The sequence below is a fragment of the Nylanderia fulva genome, unplaced genomic scaffold (assembly GCF_048542155.1).
Source record: "Nylanderia fulva isolate GAGA-0341 unplaced genomic scaffold, ASM4854215v1 Scaffold22, whole genome shotgun sequence".
Lineage (NCBI taxonomy): Eukaryota > Metazoa > Arthropoda > Insecta > Hymenoptera > Formicidae > Nylanderia > Nylanderia fulva.
The window spans coordinates 1,771,364-1,789,384 of record NW_028190285.1 but is presented as its reverse complement, the minus strand read 5'-3'; the positions used below and the strand labels follow the sequence as shown (position 1 = coordinate 1,789,384).

Sequence of the window (18,021 nt, the reverse complement as noted above, 5' to 3'; positions counted from 1 at the left end):
TCCTTGTCCATAAAAATTTTGCCCACCCATTTGTCGTAAAATAGATAAACGAATTTTATCTCGAATTCCTCGCCTTGCCACTTTCGAGATACTTCGGATGAAAAAAAAATTGGAGCACGATACCGATGTTGCACATTATTTCGTAAAACTAGTAGAGCGTGTACGCAACCAACGCGATTAAATGTAGGCGCGAATAGCTACAGATTCGATTTTATCGCGTGAGGTAGAAATAAAATTATTCGAGACGCACCCGCATTACCGAACCGGATTTCACGTCATGCGGAAATGCGAGCGCGTATATATACATATACGTATGTATATATACGCGCATGTTTAAATAATTAATTTAAATACCACCGAACGCGCGATGTCAACGCGGCCAGATGTGTCATCGATCGGGAGAAAAATTCGGTAGCAATGCCGGTCGCCGGGAATCCTGTCACGATTACGTTCGGCGCTTTTGTAATTTCCCATCGCAACATCGGAAAGAGCCCCGGGACTGATCCGATCAGCTGTACGTCCCGAATTAGCGACTTCATAGTTTCGCGATAAAATCGATGTAACCAGTTTTTTTTTTTTTACACGATCCATACGGATGTTTTCTCACGGTAGTTTAGATTCCCCAAATATCGCGAGAGAATCGATTCTTGCGTATTTTTTATGAACATATACATGTATGTATATCGGAAATATAATATTGCTGAACTTTCCCTTCGCGTAAAGTTTTTTTCCGCGGTTGTTAAGTAACGCGATACACAGTAGCGAAATTTTTCGTATAAAAAAAAAGAAGAAAAGGGACTTTTTTTATTCCGCGGAATATAAAGCGCGATCGAAAAACGATATATTCGTCGTGCGACGCTGCGCTGCTGGTTCAGAGTACGCGCGTGGATGAAATGCAGTCACAGAATGCATTCGCGTTGCAGCCGATGCAGCCGAAATATCGTATGCACTTGAAATCGACGCAGCAGTGCGGCGCATTCACGAAGAAAAAGAAAAAGGGCGGAGATGCTCCGTACCACTATTTCTTACGTCGCTTACGATTTCTCGTATAAGAAAGGGAGGAAGAAACGCAGAGAAGGAATACCTATACCACAAAAGAGTGAATTACTTTCGTCTTTGTAATATTCCTTTTTAGAGTAGAGGGAGGACAAAACGCTGTATTTTTTTCACCTCTTTCGCGCTTATATTATCAGCGCGCATCCATATTTTTAACCCTTAGTCCCGACGGTTCTTTTCGGCACCTTTAATCCCGACTCATGGGTCGTTTGCGTCTTTGCGTTATTGGGATTAGTAAAAACGCTTTAAAAAATCTGAAGAAATTCATGGAGCTTCTTGCAACCTTCAACTTGAGGTCCCAATCATAATATTTCGATAAACATTTTTTTTTATATATAGTTTGTTATTAAGAAATGGAGGTACTTAAGGAAAAATCACTTGTTCACTTAAAATATCATAACTTTAAGCCAAATGAAGATATCGACAAAAATAAAAAAAGAAATTAAAGGTGAGGAAAACACCTTTCATAAAAACAATAGTACAAAAAATTGTATTAAAAAAAAATGCTTAATTTTTGTTGTAAAGTGGATAAAAATTAATAACAGAACAATGTTTTAGTGTGTGATGATACGTTTAATTGTGATAACAAGATATACAGCATGATATGGCGCGTTCCGTACCCGTTTTCAAAAATTACAGCACTTTGAAATTTCGTTTGGGTCGCAAACGACCCATGAGTCGGGACTAAGGGTTAATTACGCGAACTGACGCGCATTATCGATTTCAACGCCGGGAAAAACATTCTGTTCTTCACAGGGGGAGAGATAGATTCGAGGAAGAAAAAAAAAATGGATATCTTTTCCAGGTCGGTTGATGCGCGCGCGAGATTCGTTTCGATTCGGGCCGCGCGTACGAACGGAATGCGGCAGTCGATATATGCCCGCATCGACATCAACGATCGTACGAGTGGCGAGTAATGCGTCAATATTGACAGGACGCGCAGACAGGTAACGTTGCGCGCGTTTCGCAGGCCGCACGGTCGGCGGATTTCTCTCGTTCGAAGCGGGACGAACGGATGGACCGAGGGGGAACCCGTCGTGCATTGGTTTATGCCACCGGATTCTAATTCGTGATTCTAATTCGTGGGTATCGGTGCGGTAGGCCGGTCAGGGTAGGTAGGTCGGTGCTGGTGCTCCGGCAGGGTGGCAATGGCACGGGAATTCACGATGGCTCAAATGAAAGCTCTCTCTCTCTCTCATGCTTTCTGCTTCTATCCCTCTCTCTCTCTCTCTCTTCCCCCCTGTGGATCAATAGGGCACGGACCGACGAAACTTCTCCACTACCACTTTACTCCCACGACCGGGTCTCTCCAATACATGTACATATATACTATACAAATATATATATATTATATATATATATATATATATAGACACGTATACATTTATATATGTATGTACACATATAAGTACACACGTGTGTGGATATATATAATACGATCCTCGTGCCCATTTCCGGACCTCGCTCTCGCCATAAATATACAGCGCAACCGAGCTACCAATTAGCCATCGGGACACCCGTCGGCACTGCGTCGTCTCGGTTAAGTTCATTCGCATCGAGTCGAACCGAAAATTGCGGCAACTCGGCCGAGAGATCGCGCATTTTTCCCTCGACATCCTCTTAGTGTTCATGAAAAAGAACCGCGTCTCTCTCTCTCTCTTTCTTTCTCTGTAAGAATTCGCGATGAGGGTGATTCGCAGTCGCGGTCAACCGTGATACTCCCGAACTTTGTTCCAAATTTTACAATTGACTTACGAGACTTATGAACTGTGCTCTTTAAGAAGCGCAAGAATTTACTTTTGGAAAATATTTGACAAATATATTTTCGTTTTTCGCTTCTCTGATAATATAAACGTTTTTATACGTCTGCTCTCTTTCTCGTTTTTTTTTCTCTTTGGTGAAAATTTTCATAAAATACCTAAAACTAAATTTGATCTCGCAGTCAGCTGATTGGTGGTCGTATATGAGAAGTAATTAAATTCTTCTCTCGCGCCTCTATGAATAAACGTTAATTAATCTCCCGAATTTCTAATTTGGTATAAGAATTCGATATCATACAATGTTACATTGCAACTGATATCGATTGCGTTCGCTTGAGAAGATTACTCAGTGACCACGCTGTTAATTCGGTATATCGGGCAAGTTGAGCAGATTAACAACCGCTTGTAATAACAACGATAAATGAGGAACTCAAGGTTTAATCGTCGATTGGTTCAGCCGAGGAATTTGCTCGACGATTAGATATGCATCCCGCGCACTCGGTATAATTAATTTCTAGGATAAATCGAGAGCGAAATCTCTCTCTCTCTTTCTTTTCGATACGAATGAAAGAATGAGAGTGAGAAAAGATGATAAAGAAAGAAGGAGAGAGATGAAAAAAGAGGTGACTCGCATTGTTGCCACCGCAGCATCTAGCGATGGGTCCAGAGCTTCCGGGTAAGTTCATTCGCGAGAGTCGTCTCGAGAATCGGGAAGGAGCGGTAGCTTCTGTCTGCTGTGTGAACTATTTTCGATTCCGACGGGGTTGATAAAGTAGTGGAGAGACTCGGCGGATGCAATAAAGGCGCCTTTCCGCGAGTCACGTTTCGACGTAGCGCGTTGGAAGCCGTGGAATCTCTATAGTACAGTGACCGAAGTAATTTATTTTCCGCCTTGATATTACATAACGACGATACTTTGTCCCGCCACGGTTAAATGATGAATCATTCAAGGGGTCTCGATTCACTATTTAAACTTGTACACTTAATCGACCAGTTGCGTCTTGTATAAAGCCACGTTAAGTATATAATTAAAACACTGATTAGAGCTATATACGCTTGACGTAAAGCATCAATTTCGATCGGGGTGACGTAATTTCCCATGCCAAACTATGTTTAATATGTAATATGTTTATGCACTTACGGTCCTGCTGTATATATATACGATACATTGGTTTCAAGAACAATATTAGCAATATGTTTACGAGAACGGTTTGTCACGATTAAGCGTTTCAGCGTTTACGGCGAAATTGGTACTTCGATAATATATCACGGTGGTATAAAACCGGCGTTATCGTCATAAACGCGCCGACGAGGTAATAATAAGTTAACGCAGATTTAGCGCCAGTAAAAAGTGCAGCCCGCATTTATCGCGGCGCTAAATTGCCCGATGAAAGTAAGGACCGAATTAAGAGACTTATATATACGTATATATCACTTATTCCACTAATGTATATACGTACTCGATTCGACTTAACACTGCTGTGTGATAAACTATAAATCTTTTCAATGACATTTATTATGCATTATGCGCATAAATATGTAACGCCACTTTATCTTTAGTACTTGCAGAATTTTAATTATTAATCTTTCTCTCTCTCTCTCTCTCTCTCTATTTTAATCAAATCACAATATGAAATAAAATGCTAAAAATATAACACGAGTGCGCTTTTCCCTTGAATCATAAATAATAATCGGTCGCCTTATTCCTTCTTTAATTCCGCACATTAACGTCGATCGTTTCAACAAACATTAACAAAATGAAACGATGAGAAATTAATTGACGGGACGAAGCTCCTTACTTTTCCGCGAGCTCTCGCGCGCAATTAACGCCTCGCGATCGCACAATTAACGCTTCCGCCGGCATTATACAGCACGACGGATGGATGGGGAACGGTCGGGTTAACTGACACACAACGCGCATTAAATGTCCCGGTATTATTTCTGCGACAATTTCTCACCCTCGACCCGAGTCAGCTGACGTGCCGACGCGATATCTCGCGGCCGCGACAGCGCGCGAGAGCGTTTCAGAAAGTGACGCAGGGATGCTAATTATTTCGAACGCGCACCCTCTGTGACGGGGACAACGAGCTCTCTCGCACGCCCCGGGCCCGCGATAAGGGGACCACCCGAAAACAAATTACGCGGGCTTTAAAATTATTACACGACCATTTTTTACGAGAGGCGACCTCGTCGTCTCTCCACGTGCGCCGCATCCGAGAACCCGATAACCTCGCTTGCAGATTCAATGCGATCTCGTCGTTCTGGTTTTCTCGAAAATATACTACACCTTTCACGAGAGATTATTCGTATTATTTTCACGCGCGGAAAATATCTGGATCGTTTACGTCGAGACTCGTACTTTTCCAGAAAAACGCGGCAAGATATTACCGCGATTGCGAATATATATTCGATATATCGATTCTCGCGCGGATTCGGATGCGATTTGCGCGAAACGTTGAATTAAAAATCTCCAACTTTGAAAACAATTCCACGGAGATTAATAAACGTGATGCTGTTAATGTAGATTGGATGATTTTGACGAAAATGTATATTTTTCGATATTGGAACTAAAATATATTCGCTCGCGCGCGCTCGAAACACAATAGCATGTATATCCGCGAAATTTTATATGATGCTCTTTCATATTATATGTTTATATGCGCATATATATATATATATATATATATATATATATATACATGTATGTATATTATACGTATGCAGAAACTTGACATTTCCAAGAGGAGATCCCGCCAGTTTGGAAATTTATATTCACGATTGCCAGTTAAATATCGTGTTTTAATTTTTCTCTGGCATTTGTTCCGCTGGTTACGTACTTATTCACATATACATATATATTGTTATGTATTCGATGATTCCACGCAATCACAACTATCGATTTCTGATATCATATCGATTTCCTCTCCCGCGGCAACTTTAAATATTATTTTTACGATATGTCATACCGCAGCACGTTGTTCTTTAGAATCTTTTTTTTTTCCATAAACTGATGGATTTTTGTAGTACGCGTATATATACGTTTTGTTTAAACATCTCTTTCTCCGTCTCTCGACGAGGCAATTTTCACCGGGATTTCCCGAAGCGATAACAATCTATCTTCTTTTCTCACAAAATATACGACGTGTACGAAATATATTTGGATAAACCGTTCGCTAAACACTTGCGAAAATTTCCATACAATATGTAACGATATTTATAAATATGAATATGGTATGCGTGTGTGAACGCGCAATGTGCTTTTTCAGGATTACATTTATATATATATATATTGGCACAGGTATTTTTTTTTCAATTCAAGAAAAATGTACACAAAATGTGTTTGCATTGTTTGCAGTACCGGAAGGGAAACCGACCATCACGGCGGCCCATAATACCTCAGCGACGTCTATTTATCTGGCATGGAAACCACCGAGTCGCGATACCATCCACGGCGAGTTCCTTGGATATCGCATAGGATACCGACGACGAGAGAAGGCGGACGAGGAAATGAAAAACATTTACATTCGCGATCCCGCCGTCGACGTAAGTGGTCAAACATTTGACGTTTCTCGTTAATCGACCTCGCCTCGGTGTCAATCGCGTTCGAGAAGAGATTATATTTTTCGTTCTTCCGCATTTCAGAATCACAGTATTCACAATCTGGATACCTTCACGCAGTATCTGGTTTCCCTGCAAGTCTTCAATCCCGAGGGTCACGGACCGGCTTCGACCGTGACGGTGATGACCGACGAGGGTGGTAAGTGATTGAGAAAAATTCTTTTTCACATTTGATGGGACATTTGGAAAAAATATAACGCCGAGATGGTGGAAAATGCATTCTCGAGTGGCGGATGAAAAGTATTTCATATATATCCGAGCACGGTAAAACAGAATACGATATCGTTCGTGATGGGATATTCGTGGAAAGCTAGCTTAGCTGCAGCTGCAAGACGAGAGTTCTACGTTGCAACGAAGGCAAATATTTTCTTATGCACAAAAATACCTTGCATCAAAAATATATATATATACGCGACAATTATTAAACAGAAATTTGCATTTCGCCTCGATAAAAATTGGATCGATATTCTTGTTATCTTTGTTCTTGTTGTTTGATTGGATCCAATTACGAGTAGAGATTTAATTGAAATATATTTTTAGTATATTTGTTATTAAAAATAGTATATATAATGAAGCTTATTTTTTAACGGAGATACAAAAATAAAAATCGTAACGTTTATAAAGCTTAATAATTCTTGAATAATAGCTTGCTTATTGCCGACGTGTTTAAAACTTGTGATGATTATGCATACAAATCTATGCTGCTGATGATTCATCATTATCGCCATTATATTCTGAATCATTACGGTTCTGCGCATCTACCGCCAACAACTTTCTAGCTGCACTGCCGTACTCTTGTATACGGTAGAAACTCATTGTCGGAGAGTGCTCCGTTTTGAAGGGGAGTATATAGTGTATTCTCATAGCCGTACCTAGAGAATCTCGATACCCCGCGTTTATGCATCAGTTGCGAATATACCGTTTAGCGCTTGAAAATTTCCCAATCGTGGGAAGATTTCCTCGATTTCATTCATTGTATGAAAAAATCAAAGTCGAGAAAATGTATATTCCATAAATTTCTAAAAATTCCACGAGGCTGTATTTTTCAACCTCGATGAAAAGAGAAAGAGACGGAAATCACAGAAAGAGGGAGGGAAGAAGGAAAGCGAGAGATGAATAGAGACGAGAGAGGGAATTTCACTGGTGCAAGAGAGAGAGACAAGCGAACGGGTCACGGGAAGAAGAGGGGCTCGTGACAGTCGGCGACCGAGCGACAGAGGAAGTCGGCTATATAGAGAACTAAAGAGAAAGAGAGACAGAGAGGGAGGAAGAAGACGAAGGGAGAGGGTAGAGGCGAAAAAGGAGAGAGAGGGATAGAGAAAGCGGCAGCAGCTGCCAGCGGCGTTTCGGTCGGCGCCGCGCCTGGTCGACGATCGATTTTCCCCGATTTTTCAGCACGTGAGAGAGACAGAGAACCGAGAGAGAAAGAGAGAGAGAGAGCGAGAGAGAAGCTCGAGTCGGCCGCGGTGAGCACGCTGCTGCATCGCGCGTCAGCCGGTCCCTGCCGTCGTCTTGGTCGTCGTCGTCGTCGTCGCTTCCGTCGCCGCAATCGTCATCCGGAAGAAGACGACACGACACGCGCGCGTTCGCGTCGAGCGCGCACGTGTATCTCGGTTCTTCGACCGCGCGCGACGCGCGTGAAGCTGTCAAAGTTGCACGCGGACGAAAACGGAGCGGCGCGAGTGAATAATATCCGTCAGCGAAGTCAGTTCACGAAGGAGCGTTTTGTACGCGCTTTTACCGGATGTATATCCCGATGAGGGATCCCGCAACCGACGTACGAACACGAGCCGAACGAAGCCGCAGGTTGAACGAGCGTGAAACCGCGCACGCTCGCTCGCTCATCGCTTGGCACATATATACGTACGTGCAAGCGAATGAGTGAGTGAGTGAATAAGTGTGAGTGAGTGAGCGAGCGAGCGAGCACGTACGGGCGGTGCAGTGTGCTGCGAGTGTGCGCGTGTAGTCGTCCGCATGCACGCGTCCGCATCCGCGGACTGCGCGCTCAGTGACAGTACGTGTGAGTTCCCGGTGTGAGTGTCGCTCTCCCTCGTCTGTGTGCAGAATAATCGCGCGGAATAATCGTGTCTCGCGCGAGGCGGGTGCGTGCGTTTCTTCCCGTGTTCGATTGCGGTCGGTGCGGTTCGCGAAATCGAACGCGTGGAAGGGAAAACAAGTATTCGCGAGCCTCATCCGGACCGTCATCTCGCGAAAGATAGAGATGTAGATATTATATATATATATACATTCGTAGAGAGAGAGAGAGAGAGAGAGAGCGAGGTCTCGCCGAGATGGCGGCGGACCGTCGATTCCGACGACGCCTTCTCCGGAACCTCGCTGGTGACGCCTAGTTCGAGAAATAGAGACACCACGCAGAGGAAAAACGTCCTTCGCGACCTGGCCGAGAGGTCCTTTGTTCGCGTCGCGCCAGCTGTCACGAATCGCTGCCCGGTCGAAGCGTCGTCTCTCGGTGCTTCCCGAAATCGGATTTCGGACGGATGGGTAGGCGACGACGACGGGGTCGAGGGGTCGATATGACGCGAGAGCGAGATTCGCACGTCGAGCAGTTGCCAAAATGACGCTACAGCGGTGCATCCGAAATATCCTCGAATATCCTCCGACAGGTCTAAGAGAGTCGCGCATGCCCTTTTGGCCCTCTTTTTTCTCCTTATTTCGACAGTTCGATAATTGGTCTCGAGTGTTGAAAGAATAAAAAAAAAAAATACGAAGACACCATGTGATATTCATTGTGTTCTGTGATGAAAATAATCTCTCGGGTGTTCGAGAGGTAAATAGAAGAAAGAAAAAGCTTAATTGGTATCGGGACGTTCTCGTGAAACGTGGAAAGTGACTCGTGTTTATTTCGAGGAAAAAAAATAATAACTCGCCAAGTTCTCTCTCGATTTCGCGTCGATATAACGCGAAAACACGTTTTGCAAATGATTATGAAGGAGGCATTAATCAATTTCGATGACGATAAGTGTCGTGAAAACGAGGACTAAATTGTAGTTTCTCTTTGTCAATTACAATTATTCGATATATATTTGATGCGAAAGAAAATATTTCTAGTGCGCAAATTTCATATTGATTCAGAAACGTTAATAGATTACGATGACAGGACAAATGACACTTAGCTCATATTCTCTTTATACTCGATAGAAGGAAAAACAGGAATCGATATATAGTATCATCATGAGTCACTTCGATTAATAAGATGCATCTATTTTGTATTCAATGCCACATTCATCAACCTTTTTTTTCGTGCTCCGTTTATATTCGAACGCGAAGCAAAAAGTACGAACGGGAAATAATCCATCAGGATGCCATTATTACGAGAATAATTCACTAAAAGGAGCAAAGAATCAATCAAATCTATCCAGACAAAATATAAAAGCGCCGTCGAATAATAAAACGATCACCACCCAGACAGGGCGATTCTAATCAGAGAGAGGAAAATCGATAAACTTCCATCGGGTCGGGAGTGCCGTTGAATAATAATAAAAAAAAAAAAAAAAAAAAAGGCGACGTCTCCTTCATTTCCGCTTCTATTCCGACACACGGGGAGAAATAGCGCGACTCGTCGTCGGTGCGACGACGCCGACGTCGAAGGACTCCGTCGTCGTGCTGCGAGTTCGATCGGTTGAAACTCGGTGCATCCGGCCGCGTGGAAACGCGAGCGGGGAAGGATGGGAGGAAAAGCGAGGACGGATCGTCGTCGTTTAGGGTCGACGACGGTGGCAACGCACGCTCCGGTGCCTCTCTCGAGCAAAAATCTCGCGATTGAGGTCGATCCATTCCGCGCCGCCGTTTCTCGGACCGTTCCAATTTCGACGAAGCGATGCTTGACGTTTCCTCATGAATGATCCTCGCGAGTTCATCGCGATTGCATCCGCGAGGCAATACACATCTGTCGATCATCTCCGTATCTCCCTCTCTCTTTCTCTCTCTTTATACCTGCAACCGCGGAGCCGTAAAGAAGATTGAGTTCTCTTCCGAAGCTTACGTTTCATTTTTTATTTTTTTATTTTATTATTATTTTTTTTTTATTTTTTTTTTATTACAGACGAAGATATGATTATGCTGTAAAATGCTCAATGCTTCATTGTTAGCTGGGTCTTTTTCGGGTAATTTTTGACAGTGAATTGAGTGTTCTCGTGCCGGCACAAAAATTGAGTCTCGCGAAATGGGGCGCGGTCTCGTTATTCTCGTTTGGACGATTGTACTCGGGATCTTCCATCTCATTGTGAAATAAAAAACTCGAGCCAGCGTGGGATTAACGTGGGAGAATCCTCATGGATTAGCCTCATCCGCTTTTGCATCCATCTTTCTTGTAAAAGAGAGGGCTGAAATTTCGCGGATTACTTCATAAATATTTTTCAAACGCGATAATTTCGATCGCGCGTATATTTTATGACTTGTAACGCACATAAAGAGAATTTTGCCGAGACATTATTATTTCTTCGTGGGCCAATTAGATTTTAAACATGGTCACCACGCGCGCGATTCTTCTGTATCGAATAAAAGTTTATATCGCCCCGAAATTCTGTCAATTACTTATCAATTCCGTCAATTACTTATCAATTCCGTTAGTCAATTAGATAGGAATATAAAGAAACTGGAACGCTCTCACTCTCTCGTTTTCTATTTCTCTTTCTCTTCATTGTCAAGGAAGCGCCATTGTTATTGGCCGTCCTGTAATTTGCTTCTTTATCCGTTTAACCCGGCGTTCGAGCTAACTCAGTTTCTCCTGCGACTGACGTTTAATTGTTCGCGTTGCATTGGGAAAATTCACTCTCGCGTAGTTTTCGAAAGTACGGTATTTCGTTCTCTCTTCGTCGATCATCGAGAATTGAAGTAATATACGGAGCGTCGAAAAAGTGGCCAAACTTTAACGATCAAGGATTTATGAATTAGAAATCAATTTGTAAAACACATAATTTTGAAGAGGTTTTTTTTCTATAAATTATAAGAAAAATTGGGAACGAATCTATCGCGAATGAACAAAAATTCGTTCAATTTCAAGCAGTTCTTCAAGTATACAAATTTCATGTTAGCTCAATAAGACGATGTCTAAAAGAGAGATGAGAAAGGAGGATGCATAATTTGACTGAAGAAGCAATCAACTTCCAAGAATCCTGTTCCAGTGCAGTTTAGCTGTCACTTGATTTGAAACATACAATAGGATATTTCTACATTTATCTCTATTATATATTTATATACTTACATTTCTACTTTTATCTCTGCACTTTTATTCCGGATGATAAATGATAAATCGAACGACAGGACACAACGACGTATCGATATTGATGCGGCGTCGTGTATCATCGTTGTTTATCGACGCTGCAGCGTTTATATCCCCCTAGTCTCTGCCCACTAAAATGTAGGGGGAAATCAATCCACGTTCCAAGGGGGCCGAATAATTCGCTGCTGTTCTGTCCTCGTGACACGATCGCGCGTGATTCGTCGATGACGAATATTCGGGGAGTACTCGAGAGGATTCACGTCAGATTGCGATTGACGATAATTACAATTGTTGTTTATTCACTTTTCTTCTCAAGAATTATTGAACAGTTATCAACGTCCAAGCGACTCCGAGTGACACAATGGGGATTCACAAAATTATATATGCATCAAGATGTGTTGCGTATTATATCGAATTAAAGAGGGCATAGGGCTTCCTACTTTCGATTCAGGTTTTTCCACGTATACAATTGGATTTTTTTTTTTTATTATTCCGTATACACGCTTCCTTGAACATGCGCCGAGAAAATGCTCTATTCCGTAATTCTTTCGCGATCAACCGATTCGCAGGAAAAAGAATTGACACCGAGGGGTCAATTCTTTTAGAGTATTGTCTCTCATACTAAATAATTTGCATTTCAACAGAAAATAAAGCCGCTCACGAATATAGTGCCATATAGCTGCTTGTCGCTCGACACGCGCGCGACGAAAAGTTGATTCATCATCTCTCGAGATAACCCGCGAACGCGTGCAAAATGTAACAGTGCGACAATGGACCGGCTGATGAATAAATGTGTCATTATGCGTACTACTTGGACTATTGTGACGACGGCGACGAAAAGACGGTGCTCCGTTAATTGAGAGGAAGCGCGCCGTGTTTTTCGGGCGAGGATGGGCGAATTTGTGAAATAGCGGCTGCAGGAAGAGAGGAAGAAAAAAAATAGAGAAAAGCGAGAAAAAGAGAGAGAGAGAGAGAGAAACGTACGCAACCGCACGCACGTGGCGTTTCACACCAGCTTGCAGCTGCAAAGAGGAAAGAGGAGAAAAAAAAATGACGTCGTGGGCCAACGTGGCCAGTGTCGCTCAACTGGCAGCCTCGCTAGCCCTGATCCTGAGATTCCTCATCGTTACCGCTGCGAATCCGATCACGCAGACAACCGACGAGCAGACCTTCGAGCGGACGACCTACATCGGTTCGCTGTCTTCCACGGAGAATGACAGCGATATTTATGGAGGTAATTTGCGGGGGATACCGACAGGATCGACGCGAAACCGTCACCTGCTTGGAGAAAGCGCGATGGGCGTGTTTAGAATAATAAGATGATAAAGAGACCAAATGAGAAAATATTTCATGATAATGATAGGAATAAAGGAAAAAAATAAGGGGAAGGATATGCTTCTCGATACGGCAATATCTTCTTTTCAAGCGTATTATTTTTTAGTATCTCTGTCAGAACAATTCATTTTACTATTAATAATTACGACATACGAGATTTTTTTTTAATATGCGGCGATGTAAACTCGATCTCTTTATTTTAGGTCTGAAAATTAAAGGTACACAGAGAGAATTTTCTCTTAGAATTTACCCTGAAAATCATGGAAGAATTGGAAGAGTTTTATAAATTTCTCTGATTAATATTCACCACAATAAAAAAATATTAATATCTACCACAATAAGATATAACATATGTTCGATTAATTTTACTATGTACATATTAGTATTGTCCCATGATTATCATGATTTTCAGGGTAAATTCTTAAGAAAATTCTCTTCGTATAATTATATCGGTATTTCCAATTTCTCTTAGACACTCGATTTAATAACGATTGACACTAAATAAAGTGTGTGTGTGTATATATATATATATAACTCAAATAATAATTAGTACTACTAATTTATAATTACAAAGGTAAATAAATTAAATCAATCACTTAATGTTCACGTGAAGAAAACGAGGCGTTCCAACTATACGAGTTCAAGTAGAAAATTTTGCCTCTTAGCATCGATTAAGAGAGAATTAATTAGTAAAGTGTAAAAAAAATTAATGCGCGAGTTTCACTAGGAAATGTCACTCGTCCATTCAAGTATCGCGTTACGCGACGACTACTTCGTAATCACCTTGCGAGTATATAAGAGATTGCCCAGTCGTGTAATCGATGCTTAACTCATTTCCCGTTCCGTCTCGATTTCACGGAACGCATATACATGCATTTCACGCCCAGGAGATGACTTTTTAAAGGACACGCGCCACCTCATCCGTTTCGCCTTCTCCTTACAAATCGCACTAACAATGCACACCTCCTAAGATTGCGCAAATATTCTGAAACACTCATGTGTGCGCGCATTGTTAGTGCTGCTCGGTTATTTTGTAATTGCCACGAGTGGCGCCGGCCTCGTTGCGGGAAAACTTGATGTTTTGTAACGTTTTCATTGCACGCGGAATTATTTTTCCGCCCAAAAGCAGTAATAAAATAATGACGAGATCGACCAGTGCGGTTTTTGTTTCGTTTTTATCTATACGCAAAAGAATGCGCGTTTTTTTTGCATTATATATATATATATAAATAGCATATAAACTGATGAATATCAGCGTAGCCGCAATTATCTACTGACCTTAAGCGTCATCGTGATATAAAATTATGGAAATATACTCTGCGAATTATTTTCAAGAGCAAAAGCGTCGAATATTATCTTCTTGCGCGGAATTCAGACATTCTATTTTTACGTCAGAATCCAAGGTCGGTAGCCTAATCCAGACGAATGGAAACGCCGTCAAAATTACCCCGAAAACCGTATACGGGATTTTTTATAATTACATAATTTTTGCACAAGACCATTTTTAGCGTACGATATTTGACAAAGTTACAAAAAAATTTCATCTCGAACATTAGTGCCGAATTTTGCACAATCTTGTGTCATCTAAAATACATATTAAATATTTGGAAGTTTGCGTTTCATTCAAACTTCGAATCGAAGAAAGAATTCGAAGCACCGTTGCAAATGAATTCGGATGCAACTCGAAGCGGTGCAAATCGATGCAAGCGCAATAGCAGCTCGAAGCAGGTACCTCGTTTTCTTATCTGCAGTTCCTTTCACTCACCGTGAACCGTTACTCACACCGAGTACGAACCTATCCTAATAAAGGCACTTTCGCCTATACTTGACTCTCGGTACTTGGTCCCTCGAGGAAATTCCGCGGAGAGACGACAACTCTCTCGATGAGTAAGTCCCCTTTTCAATCTTGGAAATCATATAAAGGAAGTGCATTGTCTGACCTTCTTGTTTTATCGCGTCGTGACATTGTCCCTTTTTATCTTTCCTCTTTTGTTAACTATTAGATATATAGAAACGAGATAAGAGAAACGCGAGATTGTCGTTTCCCTATCGTGCTGGATTTGGAATACGGTGGTCTGACGATGGACGCGAATTAAGAAGGATTTTGGCTGGGAATAGTTTCGCTCTTCAAGAGCTACGCGCGGCGAATCGCAAGATCACGACCTTGCGGCACACGGGGCCCGTAATCGTATTCATTTTTCAGCCTGATAGTAATACGAGTACGACTCCGGCTCGACCGTGTCGTTGTGCGTGCACAGACTCGATATGACATCATCCGCCGCAGCTTGTAAAGCTTGTAAAGGTGTATATCCCCCGTTCTCTCTCTCTTTCCGAGTAGCCTCGCATTTTATTACACGTCGTTAATTTAACGCGCGAATTCGATAAGGTGCTTTAAACGGAACGCTGCAGAGGATGATAACGCGCTTTAAAGGTCACTAAATAGTCGTAAATTATTTATCGTTCGCGAGAGAGAGAGAGAGAGAGAGAGAGAGAGAGAGAGAATCAGAAACGATCCTCTCCGTCGTCGATAAATGGAAAATAAAATAGTTTTCAGCGGAATTTAATTTTGTTGCAATTTCTACCCCGTTTGGAAAGGGGAATCGCGTATATAAATTTTAATTTATTTAGATGTATCGGTTTTTTTAATTCTATTCGATACGTTTGACAGCCTCTCCCTTATTACGCGTCATTTATTTATTTTGGAGTCGTGTCCGAGAGCAAGGATTACTGTCAATAATTTGCAGCTGAGGCTAGAATGCAAATCCATCTGCATGTTTTATAGCGCATACCGCGCAACATATGGTAATGCCGCGACAGATATTGAATATTCAATAAATTTGATCTCTCTTATATAAACCCATCGACGATCGTTTATTCATCCGTATTATTTACTCGAGGAAATAGAGCTTCAGAAAAATGGAGAGCGCAGCGGATTGGGCATATCGATGTCTATTGCTCGAAAGAACAATTAAATAATCGTATGGAAACGGACCTCTCTCTGGTCCAAACAATCCTAAAAAAAAAAAAAGAGAGAAAACGAGGAAAACGTTGCGTCGTATATTTTTTTTCTTATCGATAATAAAAGATAGGGAAAAAAAGATTCGACGTTTCTCTTTCATTCAGTTATGCCTGACCTAACGTGTGTACGATAGAAAAATTTATGACGTATACGAGTCTGTGTTTCTTTATGTCTATGTAAATAACGCGTTCATCATATGAAAAGGCGCGTTTGTGCTCCGACAATAAAAGAGCGAAATAAAAATTTTAATGGAAAGTCTCTGCTATTTTTGATGCAAGCGTTGTATTTTGAAATATTTTAAATATCTATATACATATACAATATATAGAATAGCTATACTATTTTGTCTCAGCGCGACATTGCGAATGTCGCGACGACGGAAAAGGAAAGGTCGATACATCAATTTATTGTAATGAAAATTGTATTTTTTTTCTCTCTCACTTTTAGCTCCGACAAAGCCGGAGAATCTCACCGCCCGGAACATCACGGGTAGCACCATTGAACTCTCCTGGTCGGAACCCGAGAATGCCAACGGAGTCATCGTCGGTTATCGCGTTTACTATATGCATTCCAACTATACGGACGTTAAAATGCACACACCCAATAAATCTGCGGACTCGTACGACCCGAATACCAAATTCCTCCTGAAAGATCTGAGTGAGTATACACATATATAAACATTTTACACCGTAAACAGTATTGCGCGAAGAAATACGACTGTACGAACGAGATTATTTATTGCGAGTAACAAAAGGAAGAATAAAGCAACGAAATGCTCGATTAAGCTAGATATTTATCCTTTTCTTTGAACGCCGCGTAAAAATACGCCGTGTGTTTAACCATTCCTCGACTCGCGCGCTATTCGCGCCTTTCGTTTTTTTTTTTCGCGTCAGATAATACGAGATTACGCATGTAATCTTTAGTCGACAACGAATAGTCGTCACAGTAGACGGCTAGAGATAGAAGTCGGCTTGGCTCGTTTGATAAGGGAAGCTCGAGGAATTTCTTATCGCAGCGCACACGTTCCTTTATATGCTGCGCAGACGAATGCATCGTTAGATTGATAAAATTATTTTAATTCGGCACAATAAATAAAGAATGATATTTCATCTCGCGACAGTCGCGATCAGATCCGATATATGACGTCTGGTCATGCGCAAAAAATAGTCTCTCTTAAGTTTCATTCATGAAGGTTAATTCGCTCGATTGCCATTCATAACCGAGCGCCGGGTTTCGTCGTTTGCAGATCCCAACACCGAATATAAGATTTGGGTGAAGGCCTATACGCGGAAAAACGAAGGCGAGCCTTCCGATCAGATTATTCGCAGAACCGATATAACAGGACCGAGCGCACCTTTGATCTTGAATTTGACCTGCCAGTCTCATCAGTCTCTCTACATTCAGTGGGCTAGACCGAACACTTTTTCCGGTTCGATCGATTATTACTACATCAAGTATCGCCCGGAAAATGGATTATTCGAGGAAATTGAATTATCTACCGAGAAGAATCATCTCGAGAGTGGGGTACGTCTCTCTTTCATAGTTTTAATTATATTAAATAATTACTAATAAGAATAATTTTCTTCTATGCTTCGCGTCAGCTTAGAAAAAAAGTAAATTATAAAAAATATTTGCGAATTTACTTACGAATACAGGCCATTATACCCAACCTGACGGTGAACACCGTTTACGAGATCATGGTGCGAGGAGCAACCAAGAGCACACTAAACGACCGGCTCATTGAAGGCGAGAGCTCCGCACCGACGAAGGTGTTGGTCACCCGCGACTGCGACAAGATTCCACCCTTGATGCGTCGCAGCAGTAAAGATCTCAGCCCCGGAGTGATCGCCGGGATGGTATGCGCCTGTTTCGCCGTGATGCTGGCAATTACGTCCTTCGTGCTGTGGAAGTAAGTCATTTAATGCACGGCGCGTTATCACGGAAACCTTAGCGCGGACCGACTCGATTATCACACGATATATTTCCGCGTT

The 18,021-nt window shown here is 41.9% G+C and overlaps 1 protein-coding gene across 4 annotated transcripts in view; it reads left to right on the top strand.

Annotated features, from left to right (window-relative positions):
• LOC114932676 (Protein tyrosine phosphatase 99A) overlaps positions 1–18,021 on the top strand; it is a 277,310-nt gene that overhangs the window by 247,934 nt on the left and 11,355 nt on the right. For all 4 annotated transcript variants that reach the window (XM_029304992.2, XM_029304991.2, XM_029304993.2 and 1 more), the window contains exons 6-10: positions 6,172–6,359; positions 6,459–6,573; positions 16,478–16,687; positions 17,277–17,554; positions 17,686–17,939. In XM_029304992.2, coding sequence (XP_029160825.1) covers positions 6,172–6,359; positions 6,459–6,573; positions 16,478–16,687; positions 17,277–17,554; positions 17,686–17,939 — 1,045 coding nt within the window. The remainder of the gene's footprint in view (positions 1–6,171; positions 6,360–6,458; positions 6,574–16,477; positions 16,688–17,276; positions 17,555–17,685; positions 17,940–18,021) is intronic.